The sequence below is a fragment of the Alosa alosa genome, chromosome 1 (genome assembly GCF_017589495.1).
Source record: "Alosa alosa isolate M-15738 ecotype Scorff River chromosome 1, AALO_Geno_1.1, whole genome shotgun sequence".
NCBI lineage: Eukaryota > Metazoa > Chordata > Actinopteri > Clupeiformes > Clupeidae > Alosa > Alosa alosa.
The window spans coordinates 2,869,537-2,885,175 of NC_063189.1; the positions used below are offsets into that span (position 1 = coordinate 2,869,537).

Genomic DNA, 15,639 nt, shown 5'->3' on the forward strand with positions numbered 1-15,639 from the left:
AAAAGTGATTAATGAGAAAAAAAACAAAAAGCAATTCATTCGCTAAAAGGATTTTCCTTTTTTTATTTTATTTTATTTATTTTTAGGCTGTGTCTCATATCAGCATTACTGTTTAACACAGAACAAAAACAAGTGAGTTTACGATAAAAAAAACAACTCTTAGATAAATATAGTGTTAATCAATATGATTCTTTATTAATCCTAACAACAGACAGAAAAAAAACAGCAAGTTTGTAATTGAAAATCCTGATCAAAGTCCAGCCTCACCGAACAACAGGATTTGACAGCAGACATGATTTGACTTGTGATCACCACTCTGACTGTCCTCTTACAGGTACCGTCAGATGTCCAATAAACAAAGGCCATCTTCTACCTCAACATCATCCATCATCGTTCCAATGTTTGGCTTTACAACATCTGGCATGTGAACCCCCAGCTCTCTAATGGCTCTCTTGGGTTACTGTAGCTATTGTCTCCGCCCAATGACTATGGACCATCAATCTGACTGGGGCCTCATGGTCGATCTATCCCTAATTATGGATTGAAGCTGAGCCATAGCGTAATTACCATTAGATTCTTACAGTATCAGATGTTGTTGAGGAGTCAAGTGACATGACCTAAACTTGATGACCTCAAGGATTTCTGCATAGAGTATGCATGATATGGACTTGAAAGGTTGAGACAGTTTTTTTCCTCATCTACATACCAGACCTTTCTATAGACAATGACGAAACTAAATTTATTATTTTATTATGTTCATGGAATTATTACCATGGCTATGCAACTGTTTTGATGGAACTGTCTCCAAACCTGTGCTTTTCAGGCAAAACAATAAAAACGCAAACCTTACACTTACAGTGAAAAGTGGTGTGGGATATTTTGGACCAGTAAGCAGCCATTCACTCAGGTTCCCAGAATCTGAATGAAGACTCACAAACATTGCTAAACACTGTAACTTATCAATAGGCCACTTCCCATCAAAGGCCACTTCCCATCCATACAAAATAGCAAACGACTGCAGTTATACGGCAGTTTTTCTAAAGTACAACACAGTTTCATGTCCAAAATACTGCATTACTGCATATGGACTGCAAGGAATATACAGCACATCAAAAGTCATTAGTGATGATCAGATCTATGATTGTCTTTACTCTCTTCCTGTAAATGGATGTACACTGGGGCCTTAGTCATTAAACTGGTTAAAATAGATAATTCAACATATGAGCTAGTGATTTTGTTTTACATTACCTATTAAATGAGCATTAAATAAACAGCAACTGTTCAGATAAATGACAAATTGGCAGACCCAATACCTTTTTAGCTCCACAAAATAAATGTCTGTTTTCTTTCTATCTTACTGATAAACAACACCACCTAATGAAGAAAACATTTCCCAATAGTTAGTACCTTACACAGGAGATTTTATTATTTTTATTTTTATAATTTATAATAATTCAAACAATTGTTTATTACATTGAAATGATCAGTACTTTTTTCTTGTTGCAACATATTCACATAGCAAGGTTTTGTGTAAGGACATGTCATACCAAAACATATAACATCTGGTATTGTATGAAGAATCATATTCACCAATCAAACTCAAATATCACACAAGTGACTGGAAAAAACTTGACATGAAGAGAAGTTTTCTACTGAAAATGAAACCGTAATGTCAATGTCAGTATAAAAATGTGTATTAGTATACATTCTTACACTTTGGGCAGTGCAATAGACATGTCGTATTCCTGGGATAGTATACTGGGATAGAAAGTTATCTGCTGGCATAGGCCATAATCTGCTCTTTCAAGAGAGGTAAGGAGTTAGTAGCCTGTAGACCAAACATTCGCAACAGCACAACGGGGACATTGTTGACTGAATATAGCCTTTTTAATAGATCAATTGCAGTCATCATAGGCAGATTGTGTCGTTGTCGGTCTGTTTCATACTCCAGCAAGTGCTGCATATCTCCCACGTCTTTTCCGTCGAAAGCTGCTTGACTGAGGATTTGTGTTAGACAGGCCACGTCCCCAAAACCAAGATTGGCACCTTGACCAGCCAATGGGTGTACGCGGTGTGCGGCGTCTCCCACCAGGGCCGTACGGTGGCGGATGTATTCAGAGGCGTGGCCCAGGCCCAGTGGGAACATGACACGGCTCTTAGGGCTTACACCTGCCACGCTCGGGGGCAACTGCCGCGTGGAGCCCTCGGAGGGCATCAGAACTGAAAGAGCAGTCCTGAACATGGACCCCGCCGTCTCAGTCAGCTCTGTGTGGTTGTCATTGTTCCAAAATGCAGAGTTGATGGCGTCTACGAAGCTCTCTTCGTCCTGCGCTAGAAGATCTTCTGCATGCTGATGGCTGGTGGACCAGACCAGGGAACTCTCAGTGTTGGAAAGGGGAAGCAAAGCTATAGGTCCGGTTGGCAAGAACCTCTGCCAAGCAACATTGTTTTCTGTTGGCTCTGACAGTTGAAGTACGGCCACAACTGCAGACTGATCATAATTCCACTTTACTTTAGGGATCCCAGCCTCTCGGCACACCATGGAGTTTGGTCCATCAGCCCCGATTAGAAGCTTCGTTTGCAGAACCTCTCCACTGGCCAGTGAGACCTGCACCCAGGGGTTGGAGTCAGCCATTTGATAACACTTTGGCCAATTATACTTTACCACCTTGGTTTTGTATCTCACATCAACATTATCTGTCAGGGTCTGCAGCTGTTTAGTAAGGGCAGCCACAATTATGTCATTCTCCACAATGTAAGCCATCTCTTCTTGCAAGTTCTCCTTCTCAAATGTGATGAGGGCATCTGAGCATGCATCCCAAACCTGCATTCTCTGATAGGGCTTGCATCTCATGTTCATGACATGATCCCATGCCCCAAGACCACTGAGGAGTGTGGCTGAACCAGGACTGATTGAGCTGACTCTTGTGCTGTAAGTCTCAGGAGGCTTATCCATCTCTTTCTTGTGGCCCGCCTCAAGCAGGAGAATCTTTTTCCCTTCCAAATTTGCATCCATACCTAGGGAGCAGGCCATTGCAGTTCCCACCATTCCTCCTCCTGATATGATTATATCATAAACCTCTTCCCTAGCGCTGCTTGATTCTAGTCTCCGTGATAGGGTCATTCCTGCTAGTCTTTTAACATTGAATTGAGTTGTTGTGGCTCCACAGCATTGCCACGACACGTTTAGTGCCTTGGACTTAATCAAGTTGAACATTGTAACGTTACCACACGTAACTCGTCCAGCTATATTTACGTTTAAAGTTGAACTAACGTTATAGCCACTCCTGTAACACCTGTACCCTTTAGCCTCCTTCGATATCTACCTCGCTGCCTGCTAGCGTGAGGCTAACGTCAACACATATCCACAGGAGAAATGTTTGACGTCATTGAACCGCGCCCTGTCTCCTAGTCTGTGTGCCACGTCATTACTGTGCAGGCAGGCAGTGGGAGGGAGAAATGTGTCACGTTGAAATACTTTTCTGTCTTTGGGGTTTGGTTGGGTACTCATTCATTTAAGAAGGCTTCTGCCGACGTCTCAAACTTTCGTTTTCTGTGAGTAAGTAAAGTCCCTCTAAATACTTTTTGAAACAACTCTTATTGCTGCATAATCTAGAAGATGTTAGCTGTTCAGTTAGCCAGCTAGCAAATAACTATTTTCCTTGTTGGATTTCGTTGCCATGGGCTTGATCCAGCACTGTTCCTGATGGTTTCAGTCAGTCATTCGCTGTTGTGTGACGCTAGGGTACATTGTTTGATTGAAATTAATACAGTGAAATTATTCAAACCGCCATGGCCAGTATGATTACAGTCTATGTTACTAATGTTCTCTAGTTATCCTGTGTCTGTCACTCAAGGGAAGGGTAAACAAAAATCTGTGTATATCACGGATGTATCTCGTTTTCACATCAGTGTCAAGTATGATTTAAGACATTAAAACTGTTTTAAGTTCATTCTCTTGACGATGAAAATATTACCTTTTCTAACAGATATTTGGTGTGACATAAGCTAGGTTTTACAGGAAGTTTTTTTTTAACTAAAGTTAACGTTGCTGTCTGTGATAGCGAAACAGAACAAATGATTTATTAGTCTAGCAGAGAGGATGTTTGAAGGAATATCTTTCTTTGATTTGATTACCACAACAAGTAAAACGGATTGTTGTCTAGTTACTAAAATTAACTGCTTACATAGTAGGTTTGTATGTACGAATCAGTGTATGAATGAAAGCAGTCTTTATTCTGTAGTTTGACAGGTGCCAAATTCCATATCCTGGTTAGCAGGAAACCATAAAAAAAAAACAGTTACGCACACAGAAGTGTTTGTAAAGAAGATTGAGTAAGCACATTAAATTAAATTGCCTCACTTAAAAAGATAAGCTTAATAATTTATGATTGATGCCTTAAAGTATGAAATTACCATTTCTGTTCCTGGAAATGTAATCCTGAAAGCCTCTAAATGTAGTATTCCAACAATTATTAACCTTCTTGCTAAAGGTACAACACATATTTGCTTTATCAAAATGCACAGGGGGCAATGAACTACCAACTAGCTAGTTCTAACTTGTTGAATAGACATTATTCAGGCTAAATGATCAGTCAGGAGGAGTAATGTGGATGTAGTCTTCAAGCTCTTACAGGAGGACGTTATTTGCTTGCTTAGCTCCTTGTGCTAATGACTCCGTTGTACTATGTGCAGGTGGCTTTGTGTGTGCCCCCCAATGTTGCTGGACGAGACACCCCTATTCGAACCCTCCCTTCTGGAGGAACTGGACTGGGCGGCCAGTGCTGTGTCCTTCTCTCCCCCCATCACCCCCACTCAGCCTGGGGAGGGTCTGGTCCTACGGCCCCTCTGCACAGCTGATTTTAACAGAGGTACAATTTGCACTGCCCCTTCCAGCTCTGTAAAAGTTACTTGGTCAACTACACACAGATCTTATTTGTTGACATCTTTTTTACAATTAACAATAATGGCACTGAACAGAAGTCGTAGACATATCATTATCACAAATCTGTGGTAAAAGCAATGTTCATGGCTCTATTCTTTATGAATTGTGGTTGTCAAGTAGTGGTTGAGTCAAAGTGAAGATGCTCTCCCCAAAATGTGACATGACATTTATAGTTTTGAATGTTTCAGGATACTACAAAGTGTTATCTGAGCTCACAGTGGCAGGAGAGGTGACCCCTGAGCAGTTTATCAGTAAGTTTTTTTTTGTGGTCATAATATTCTGTACGATATTGCATACTGTGAATATGTGTTGCAAACGTAAACCTCACAATATTTAATTATATGTAAGCAATCTACTACTGTGAATTTGTTCTGTGTTGTAGTTTTGTGTAAGTTGCTGTGATTTGACAAATTACAGAGAACTTTGAGCACATGAAAATGTCTGGCGATTATTACGTCGTAGTGGTAGAGGACACACAAGTCGGACAAATTGTTGCCACGGCAACTTTGATCATAGAACACAAATTCATCCACAGCTGTGCAAAGGTACCCCATGCTTCCATCTGTATCCATTGAAGTAGTCGTTATTTATTTTTTGTTTTGATGTATTGAAAGGACATGTCCTGAATACCTTGTGAAGTGAGCTATCTCTTCACATATGTGTCTGTGTGTTGTCAGAGAGGACGAGTTGAGGAGGTGGTTGTAAGCAGCACGTGTCGAGGAAAACAGCTAGGCAAACTGTAAGTACTGTATCGCTAAAAACATTATGAAGCCCACAACACAGAACTCACATAGAGCGAGGCTGTGTGTCTGTAGTTCCTTAAGATACAAGGATACAAGGAAGTTTATTGTCACATGCATATAGTTACTGGAAGTAAGAAATGCAGTGAAATTATGTCTGGTGTCAGCCTATTTGTGCATTAATGGGGGGTAAAAGTGCAGTAGAAGGGGTTTAGTTTGTGGCAGGGCTGCATAAAAAGGTGGGGAGGATTGGGATTGGGTGGGGGGGGGGAAGGAAAAAAACCTTGGGCAGATCCTTGGGCAGATCCACGGCTCAAGGGGGCCAACCTAACTGCCAGGGTCTTGGTGTGTGTGTTGGGGGATGACAGGGGAGATGGGATAGTGTGCTGTGTATGTGGGGAGAGGGCAGTGTGCAATATGTGTGTTGGAGAAGCTTCCTCATGAGACAATGTGCTGTGTATTGGGGGGGGGGGGCAGTGTGCTGTAAGTATGTTGGGGATGTGTGTTGGAGAAGCTTCCTGATGAAATAATGTGCTGTGTATGTAGGGGGGCAGGGACTTACTATTGCAAGCAGAGTACTGTATGTAATGTATGTGAGTGATGACAGTGAAGATGTGTGTGTGGGCGGGAGGGGAGTCGAGCAGTGACTGTGTGTGTGTGTGTAGTGTTGTAGAGGGTATGACTTAAAACCCATTTAGACTGTATAAAGCTTAAATGTGGTTGTGTACTTGGAAGATGGCAGGCAACGTAATTTACTTGGAGGGAAAAAGCTACTAATACATTACGTTAACATCTATCAGAATAAATTGATGAGCATAAACCTCATCTACTGATTTATGTGTCTGAAAAAGAAAGGATTTTAAAGATGTTTGTGGGCACTTTGCCATCTCTCTCATTTAAACGTACTATTTGCAAGCCGCAGCCTTCAATTTCTCTTTACTGTGAAAAGTAATGCTTTAACTTCACTTGTGGCACCGCGTTCAAAATAATTTTTCTTTTTTTTTTAATTTATTGCAGGTTAGTGTCGACCCTCACCCTCCTCAGTAAGAAACTGCAGTGCTACAAAATAACACTGGAATGTGCCAAAACCAATGTGGAGTTTTACAAGAAGTTTGGCTACTCTGTTTCTGAGGAGTCTTACATGCAGTGTCGCTTCTTCGACTGAACTCTGAAGTCATCACTGTGGAGAATCAGCTTTGTGTGTGTGTGTGTGTGTGTATGTGTGTGGCACGGCGCGGTCCCCTGAAAGCCCCCCCTTCATCATGCCCATAATGCACTGGGGGAACTAGCCTACCTTGGCCATGAGAGTGTGTCTACCTACCCTCATCATCCTCATCCTCAGGGTTCAGGACCTGGTGAAAGAAGGCATTTCTGCCATAGCAGGAAAATCGTGAAGTGGACACTCACTGACATGCATGCGTAGGCAGCCGTGTATTTAATGTCTTGAAATTGGGCCAAAAGTCAATCCGTAAATGAAAGACAAACAGAAATACTACCAGTGTGCATGTGGGCTGGTATTCACTCATGCACAGCAATGTGGATAGACTTGTTTGGGACAGTTTACGTTTCAATGAAAACAGATAAGGCCCTACTGTTAATTGCCTCGAATGTAATTTATGTCATGAACATTTTGTAACTTTTCTCAGTTGAAGTATCCAAAGATTTTTGCAATTGAAACAGATATCTTAATATATATTGAAACAGATATCTTAATGATATATATATTGAAACAGATATCTTAATATATATTGAAACAAAAAAAAAAATCAAGTTTGGGTTTTTCTCCTTACTCCTTACTTTTATATTTTGTTCTCGGATTTATGGCATAAGGTGTTGTAATGGATGAGACCAGATGATTTGTGGCATAAGGTGTTGTAATGGATGAGACCAGATGAGTTGATCACTGGTCTAAATGTGTTTCTTATTGAACCTCTGGTTGAACATCTATCAAATAGATATTATTCTGAGCAATGGATATTTTTGTTTCCTTTTAAAAACTATTTTATTAGAAAAAAAACATGGGGTGTAAAAGAGCTATAATTTATTAACATGGTGAGAGGTATTTGGGATTGTTATGGTAATGGACAGACAGCTCAAATAAGATGAACATGTCAACATGTTATGGAAGAAGCACTTGAAGGATTTTATTTTGATGTCCAGGTGTTATTAAAGTCTTATTTATTCAACTTAAGCAGTTTCTCTATTTTTTTTTTTTACTGAGGCTAAACAATGTATAGTATCCAGTCATTAGTTGCTGTGCATAACACAAATTAAGCAGTGCAGTAAATTGTTTCTTAAATGATTGTCTTATACTTCAACAATTGAAATGCTACAGGTTATGACCATGTCTGTATTTCAGTATAAGTATATATACACTCCTGTGATCCTGTGAGGGAAATGTGGTCTCTGCATTTATCCCAATCCCTGAATTAGTGAAACACACTCGGCACACAGTGAGGTGAAGCACACACTAATCCCGACAGTGAGGCTGCTACAGCAGTGCTCGGGGAGCAGTGAGGGTTTAGGTGCCTTGCTCAAGGGCACTTCAGTTGTTCCTACTGGTCGGGGTTTGAAGTCTGAAGCGCTAACCAGTAGGGCACGGCCGTCTATGGCTTCATGACATAATAGAACTGTCCAGTCACCTTGTCCTGTGTCGGTGTGTGTGGTGAATACCAAGTATCTTGCATAACTTTTTTCCAGAGACATGTTCACTAGCGTTACTTAATAGCGTACAACAGGGGCCCCTGGGGGCGCAGCAGTTGAAACCACCTGTCGCTGTTGTGCATGTAAAAAGATCATAGGGGAGAGAGAAGAGACACAACTGGAACGAGCTTACCCTGGGGCTTGAAATGAAAATCAGAGGTAAACGAAGGTTAACTCCCCTGAAAAGGTCACTGTCCACTGCCTGGGGTTCCACTCTTCCCAAGTGCTATGCTGGCGTGATGACCCTTTAAATACCAGCAGTTATCCTTTCACCCCTTACTAGCCTCGTGTCTGCGTTGAAATAAATGTTGGTGGAAAAGAAGTGTAAGCACCCAGGGGCAGATGCACAGAGGAAGCGCAATAACCACCTTGTCAGTCCGCAGACAGCGCACTGTGCCTTCCCATAATGCGTAGCATTTACTAAGCTTTCACTTCAGGGGAACAGTGCTAGTGAATACCCTCCAACCTTACTTTGCAACTCAAAGTGCACTATAAGGGTATGAGCAACAGGGCAAAGCTACTTTTCTGTGTAGCAGGAGTTAGAAAATCATACATCATGAGCACTAACTGTTCTTTAAAATAAAGTGACTTCTATCTAGGGAATAATGCATGTGACCAGTCAACAAGTATAACAGTAGGGCCCAATATGAGAGTAGCAATGTACCTGCCATGACAGTGAAACACACAAGTTTTGAATAACTTAGATAAAGCTCTGCAAATGCTAAACCAGTGTCTCAAGCTAGGTAGCACCGATTTTTTCCGTACCGACAGTACTCAGTGTCCTCAACAGAGATCTATGTGAAATGGCTATGTGAAAACTCCTTTAAGCAATCATCTTTGAGATGAATGTATGCATAAATGGAAAAAAAAATATTACATAGAAAAGTAACTAACAGCAGCACAGTGCCACTAACTACACCCATCATCACATAAAAAATTTAAATGGATGTCAAAACTAGTTGCCTATAAAAACATATCGCAATAGGCAGCATTGTGTTGCTATAAATAAGACAAAAGCAATGAGTTAGCCATTTGTTTTTTTTTTGTTTGTTTAATTGAGCAGTGCGTTAAATCCTGGGAAGCGTGTTTCCTCTTTAGCGGAGCTTCAGCTCCCACAGAGACGCCTCCTCAAAGCCCTAAAGTGCCCAGTCTCACCGGGCAGGCCTAAGACCGCCCCGCCCCACCCACCCACGCACCCACCCACCCCTTACAAAGGCAGTGGCTGACTTTACCTTCCCTTTTGCCAACCTGCCCCAGACCTGCTAAATGACAAGAATTCAAGTATCAAAAGTGCATTATTGCAATACCGTCCCGCTGCAAATGCAATATGCCTTAAATACTATAAAACTGCAAAAAACCTCATCAGTGCATATACAGCTGCAGGAAGAAAAACAAAAACAAAAACAATGATCAAAGTAAGCCCAACCCCCTCAGCTTCATGGGTCCCCTTGACCCCAATTCCCACCCCTTAGAAAAGTTCAAATATTTACATTTTTAATCTCAATAAAAATGTAACAAAAAAGAAACTAACAAAACAAAACAAAAACTAATGAACACTCATTAAAGCTTATCCATTCTGTGCAGCCGTCACTTGCATACTCCCAAAGTCGTCATCCTCCTCGAGTGGCCTTTTCAAACTTCCTGTGAGAGAGAAGCAGAAAGGTATGGCTTTACAGAACAGAAGACACACAAAACAAGAGCACCAATGACAACGGGGGAAAACATTAGCCTGGGTCCGCCCGGCTACGTACTTCTGTTCAATTTCATTTTCCTTCAGTACTCTTTGCCCAAGAGCAGCGTAGCGGAATATAGTCAAGAGTATGGTTTTCGAGGCTAGGAAAACATAGCATGAGAGAGGTCAGACAGGCAAAGAAACGTGCCTGTGTGTTGCCATCAGCTGAGCTATGTGAATTAAGAGAATGCTTGTGAACAGCTGTGAGTTTGAACCCTGAGGTTGTTTGTTTGTTTGTTTGTTTGTTTAATTTAAGGCCATTTCCACAACTACGGCTATTTAATGGCCAGAGCACTGTATGTTATAGAAACATAAATATGTTTTTTAAAATCTATGCTAGTAAGATATTCTAAAACCTTCAAAGGTGGGACCTTACTAAAAACATCAGCCCCCGAGGCTGTCTAAGGTAGCTTTGCCGAAAACCATATGGCAAGGAACCTCACCTGCTAGTACACCAGTTTCCAGCTTGGTCATATCTGACATATTACATTACATTACATTAGATTACATTTGGCTGATGCATTTTTAACCAAAGTGACTAACAACATGGTAAACAGTTTAAGTTTTAAAGCAATTCTCTCAACAATTTTAGGGCAATTTAAAAAAGGTAGAGTACAGTAAGAATAAGTGCATCAGTGAGTGCTGTTTTTAAACAGTTGAGTGTCAGTTCAAGACAGGTGGTAAGTGCTTGTAAGTAGTGCTAGAGGAGATGTTCTCTGAAGACATATACCAAGTGGGTGTCAATCCACCCACATGCAGCTTTTTTTTAATTAATTTGTATACAGCATTTGCATTCTGGACTTGAAATGAAAGCCCAGAATTGGTCTGAAACAGTTAGATGGAAACCTAGTTTCCAGACAAAGCAGATGGAGCCAGCAGTTAGCACAGCTAAACTACACAGCGGCCTCACCTGGCATGCCAGCCTGGATAGAAAAAGGCCGCCCCAGCTGGACAGGAGACATCATCTTAATGGTCAGCCTGGCTAGGTAGATCGCTTCGTATTCCTAGTATATGGAAAAGATTAAAAGTTAAGGGAAATCAATAATCACTAATCTTATGTTGTCGCAATGTTACGGACATGACATAGAATTATTATACAGTGGGTTGCATAAGTTTACACCTCCATGCTAAAGTTGACTAAAAAGAGGAATAAAAAATAATCTTTTGGAAATTGATCTTAATGCCTTAATTAAAACAAAACAAAAAATCCAACCTTTAAGGACACCAATTTTCTTTGTGAATGAATAATGTATCGTAAATAAATAAATGTTCTTCGTTAAAATACAGGGGGCACATCATCACATACCTAGAGATTGGCATCATTTCAGTTAATTTCATTAAACCAGCCTAATAGCTGGTTTGATTTGCATTGAGAGATGATCTTATGGCCCGTGCCAATTTCTAGGTATAGTGAAGGGTATGTGATGATGTGGGGCTATTTTAATTCCAAAGGCCAAGGGAACTTTATCAGGGTGCATAGTATCCTGGATCCATGAAATAACGGGCCTTTAAAAATAAAAATCTGGGGGTGTATACTTATGCCCCCTGTATTTTAATGAGGAACATTTATTAATTTACGACACATTATTCATTTACAAAGACAATTGGTGTCCTTAAAGGTTGGATTTTTCCCATTTTTTTAAATTAAGGCATTAAGATCAATTTCCAAAAGATGACATTGTTATTCCTCTTTTTAGTCAACTTTAGCATGGGGGTGTAAACTTTCGCAACCCACTGCATATGTGGTGGTGGTTAGGAGTTTTTTTCAGGCCCATACCTGTAGCTGATGCACGAAGCCCATATTGGGATTAATGCAGAACCTTCTCTCCTGCACGTGGCTAAATGCAACCCTGTTTGACAAAGTACAGGACACACCCTTATGTTGATATCCTTTCAAAATTAGGTATCACAAAAGCCATGTTGTTCTAAGTTTAGTCAGTTAGTTGCGGATCTGATTCATAGTGGCACTAAAACACGGAATAAAGAACTCTGGCTGGGTTCCACTGACCGTAGGAAACAAATCTGGAGTTACTCAGGCTGCTCTGAACATTGTAGTAATATAGAATCACTTTAAGTCCAAACCAACTTTATTTTCTGTACCTTCTGTGTGATTGTTTCTGAATGATACATCTATGCATCTTACACAAATAGATGTTTCAGGGGCCTTGTAGGGATGAAATGGGAAGAACAACCAAAGTGTGGGTATTGAGGCCATTCTGATTTTTTTTCCAATATAATGTAACAACAAGCCTTAAAGGAGAGCTTTGGCTATTTTCAAGGACTATGTTGTTCGAGGGGGGGTGGGGGGGGGGCTACAGAGACATAATATTATGTCTATGGGGCTACATAGCTTGAGTTATCCTGCTAGTAGCTAGCAAAGCCAGGCGGCAACAGAGCTAAAGTATGCTATGAGGGCAGATTTTAGACTGTGTCTGTGCCTCTTAACAGACTGAAATCTTGTCATAACAAGTGCTGTGCAATGTGAACAGGACCCTTACTAGGAGTATGGGCTACAAAGTATGCTCATCAGGGCACTGTTTCTTTTAATTCACAGTAATGAATTTCAAACTATGGGACTTAATGTAACTGACCGACAAAGTTCTCTCTCTAGCATGAAGTTTTCTCAATAAAAGCGTTTTGTGACATGAAGCACAGTCTATGGGAACTAACTCTAACCATTGAAGATGAATTATCATTATGAAGAACTAATCTGATGAGCTAAATATAACCGCAAAAGCTTTTCAGTCGCGATATCCCCCATAGTTATCGTGTGGCATGTGGGAGTATGGTGGCGGCGACTCAATGTTTGGGCCTCAATGTCTTATCTGTGGTGTTGAATTAGCTAAATGATTTTGCCTAGTTATTAAATTAGCTTTAGTAAGACTTAAGACTGTGCACTTTGCTTGTCATTGAAATTAAGGCCCAACATATTTATGTCTAACTGGCTAGTATTTTTCTTTCACATAAGAGACTGATTATTTAGCAAATACATTCTCAACTATTCACTACTGAAAAACATACCTGTATTTAACGCCAAACGTTTCCATAAGGTAGGCAATAACTAAGGCAGCACTAAAAGAAAAACAAGATACAATTCCACTGACATTAATCTCAAGTCACATGACTGGAATTACCCAATTAAATTAAGTCTTATGGCGGGACATACCTTCTTGAAATCCCTGCATTCCCATGAACGAGGAGCTTTCCTGTGAAGCAAAAGCAACGTACATTTATATAGTTTATTCAGAGGAATGTAAACCTATCAAGAAAAATGGACGCGGACAACTACTGTTCCACTTAACCACCCACTGTTCCACTTAAAAATATTACCTCCAGCCTCTAAACATCCATCAATAAATTCTTTTGTCTGGGGAGAGCAGAGAAAGATATTTGAGCAAACATTTTTAGCGGAACTTGATCCAACCACTTAAACACAACCCTATGTCTACTATGCCGTCACTCAAACTTACCGACGGGAAATACCTAATAATGTTCTCCACAGGACTGTCGGCTATATCTAAAACGAGGTATCTGGTAACAAACAAACAAAACAAAATCACACACACAAAAACAAACATGTTACACTAATCCTTTTCATATTGTCCTGGTTAAAGGTGCAGTCTGTATTTCTAGTTAAAGTTAGTTGACGTTTGAGTGCAACAGCCAATCAAGTTACACCCCTCCTCTCTCTTTCTCCTGAAGCAACATGATTGGCTGGATTAGCGTACAGGACTGAATACAGAAAGACTGTGAACTATACGGTACACAGTACGGAGATCTGTGATGAGACATCTTCATAATTTGACAAAAATTATATTGTCTTAGAATCACAGACTACTGTCCTTTAAGGTCCCTTTAAGGTCAATTTGCGTTTATTTTAATGTTCCTTAGCAGACACTTTTGTCCAAAGTGACTTACAACAACAACAACAATAAACACTGGCATTCAAAATTACTAGTATAACGTAAAAGAAATAAAATATATATATATTTATAATAACTTCTGTCATGCAATACCTAAATTTTAGTGGGAAGTTTGGCTTGATGAAGTTGGCCTCAATGTCTTGTCTCACGCATACAATGTGCGTTATTCCATGCTTCTCCAGTACAGAAAGCTGAAACAGCAGAGGGCATAATTACGTCGGGTCTATATGAAGCGTGACCAATCAACAACTGTGGGCGTGGCACGGACGGGGACGGAACCTACTTTGCTTTTCATGGCGGCTGAGTACGGACCTAAAAACAGGCCTGGGAGAATTTCCTTGGGGAAAATGAGAGGACAGAGATGGTTAATACGTTAATGCCGTGGGTTTGAATAGATCAACTCTGTGTTGCATTACATTGCATTTTGCATGTCGTGGCAATTTCACTCTCACTGTATGGAAGTTCAATGCTCCATTGTTAGTTCTCGGATAGCCCATCTATTGCATTTTAAAAGTTCAAGCTGAGGTGATTCGTTGCGTACCTGCATATCTCGTCTCATCGGATAGGCCCAGTCCTACGAAACAGATTTAATAAAGATTAAAAACATGCAAAAGATATCAGAGTCATATCATGACTGTGCATTCTGAATTGCAGCGTCACTTCATGACTGGCAATGGGCTGCCTAAACCTTCAGTGAAGTAGCCTATTCGGAGTTAACAAAGTACTCGTTTAAAGCTATTTAACATTGAAGACAAGTAATCAAATTCGAGAATTGCAATTAACAACAATGCACCTCTGCTAGTCAGATATTGTCTACTTACAGACGTTATTACCCTGTGGGTATATAGCCCTTTCACCAAGCAACTATGTGTGGTTCAACAGATAAACAGCTAGGCTTGCCAAAGTGTCACTGCGGTTAGATGACAGTATGATAGACGACGAGTTTTTCTAGGCTTTCTTTTCTGGGCTTTGAGTTAATTCAAAATGCATATTCATTTATTTATGATTACAATAAAGATCTTGCTATTTCTCGACCCATGTTAGCAATCTTGCTTAGATAACTGGCTGGCTGTCCGGCTAGGTAGCTATTTTGATGTTTGTTAGCATCATAGCTACCAATTGATCCTCCTTGGACGCAGGCAGTGAGGGGAATTCTAGCTTATTCCCCTCGTCCATGTTGTTATACTGTGGGACGTCCAACGCAGTCAACGTTGATGCTGTCACGATCGTTGGATATTATTTTAAAATACAACTAACTGAAAAAAATCAGGAGTTTGTTTTGGAGCTCCGCATGCATGTCCGCCATGCTTCTTCTAACCCAGTGAGTCACGTGACAGTTAGGGAACGTCGTGAAATTCTAAATTCTTAAACGATCCAAACAACCGGCTCCAGTCCTCTCTGATCCAAGTAAGCAGACGAGCGGATCCTCACCCAGTTTATGGTAATTTCTCAGTAAGGTACCTGAATCTTCAAAATTGTACTTTAACTTAACCATTGTTTCCCTGCATGTAGCATAATTTAAAAGATATTTCTAAGAAGCACCTCTTGACATCGACAAACTGAAGATAAATAGAAAAGGCCTAGCCTATACGAACC

At 40.5% G+C, this 15,639-nt stretch overlaps 3 protein-coding genes across 4 annotated transcripts; 1 reads left to right on the forward strand and 2 right to left on the reverse strand.

The window, feature by feature from the left end:
• Window positions 1-1,400: 1,400 nt before the first annotated feature.
• coq6 (coenzyme Q6 monooxygenase) lies at window positions 1,401-3,365 on the reverse strand. Its single transcript, XM_048260203.1, has one exon. The coding sequence runs from the start codon at window positions 3,215-3,217 to the stop codon at window positions 1,772-1,774; it is 1,446 nt and encodes a 481-aa protein (XP_048116160.1). The 5' UTR covers window positions 3,218-3,365; the 3' UTR covers window positions 1,401-1,771.
• A 63-nt stretch (window positions 3,366-3,428) lies between these two features.
• gnpnat1 (glucosamine-phosphate N-acetyltransferase 1) lies at window positions 3,429-7,876 on the forward strand. Of its 2 annotated transcripts, none has more exons than XM_048260217.1 (6): window positions 3,429-3,559; window positions 4,696-4,871; window positions 5,134-5,196; window positions 5,363-5,490; window positions 5,623-5,684; window positions 6,703-7,876. In XM_048260217.1, exons 2-6 carry the CDS (start codon window positions 4,718-4,720, stop codon window positions 6,848-6,850), a joined length of 555 nt encoding a protein of 184 aa, XP_048116174.1. In that variant the 5' UTR covers window positions 3,429-3,559; window positions 4,696-4,717; the 3' UTR covers window positions 6,851-7,876. The 2 variants fall into 2 exon arrangements, with proteins under 2 accessions (XP_048116174.1, XP_048116183.1); XM_048260226.1 differs by having other exon boundaries at window positions 3,438-3,555.
• Window positions 7,877-9,593: 1,717 nt separating this feature from the next.
• Window positions 9,594-15,382, reverse strand: styx (serine/threonine/tyrosine interacting protein). Its single transcript, XM_048243683.1, has 11 exons — window positions 15,160-15,382; window positions 14,585-14,617; window positions 14,327-14,380; window positions 14,137-14,234; window positions 13,591-13,651; window positions 13,451-13,487; window positions 13,287-13,326; window positions 13,142-13,192; window positions 11,898-11,970; window positions 11,031-11,124; window positions 9,594-10,029 (listed from the first exon to the last, which is right to left on the reverse strand). The coding sequence occupies exons 1-11, from the start codon at window positions 15,217-15,219 to the stop codon at window positions 9,956-9,958; spliced, it is 675 nt and encodes a 224-aa protein (XP_048099640.1). The 5' UTR covers window positions 15,220-15,382; the 3' UTR covers window positions 9,594-9,955.
• Between the last annotated feature and the right edge of the window lie 257 nt (window positions 15,383-15,639).

Bases quoted from the DNA above. Each gene is read 5' to 3' on its own strand.
- coq6 (XM_048260203.1), bottom strand. From the start codon at position 3,217: ATGTTCAACTTGATTAAGTCCAAGGCACTAAACGTGTCGTGGCAATGC.
- gnpnat1 (XM_048260217.1), top strand. From the start codon at position 4,718: ATGTTGCTGGACGAGACACCCCTATTCGAACCCTCCCTTCTGGAGGAA. The intron at 5,491-5,622 runs GTACCCCATGCT...GTGTGTTGTCAG, and splicing joins TCATCCACAGCTGTGCAAAG to AGAGGACGAGTTGAGGAGGT. The intron at 5,685-6,702 runs GTAAGTACTGTA...AATTTATTGCAG, and splicing joins GGAAAACAGCTAGGCAAACT to GTTAGTGTCGACCCTCACCC.
- styx (XM_048243683.1), bottom strand. From the start codon at position 15,219: ATGGACGAGGGGAATAAGCTAGAATTCCCCTCACTGCCTGCGTCCAAG. The intron at 14,618-15,159 runs GTAGCTATGATG...TCTGTTTCGTAG, and splicing joins CGTCCAAGGAGGATCAATTG to GACTGGGCCTATCCGATGAG. The intron at 13,652-14,136 runs GTATTGCATGAC...GTTTGTTACCAG, and splicing joins AACTTCCCACTAAAATTTAG to ATACCTCGTTTTAGATATAG.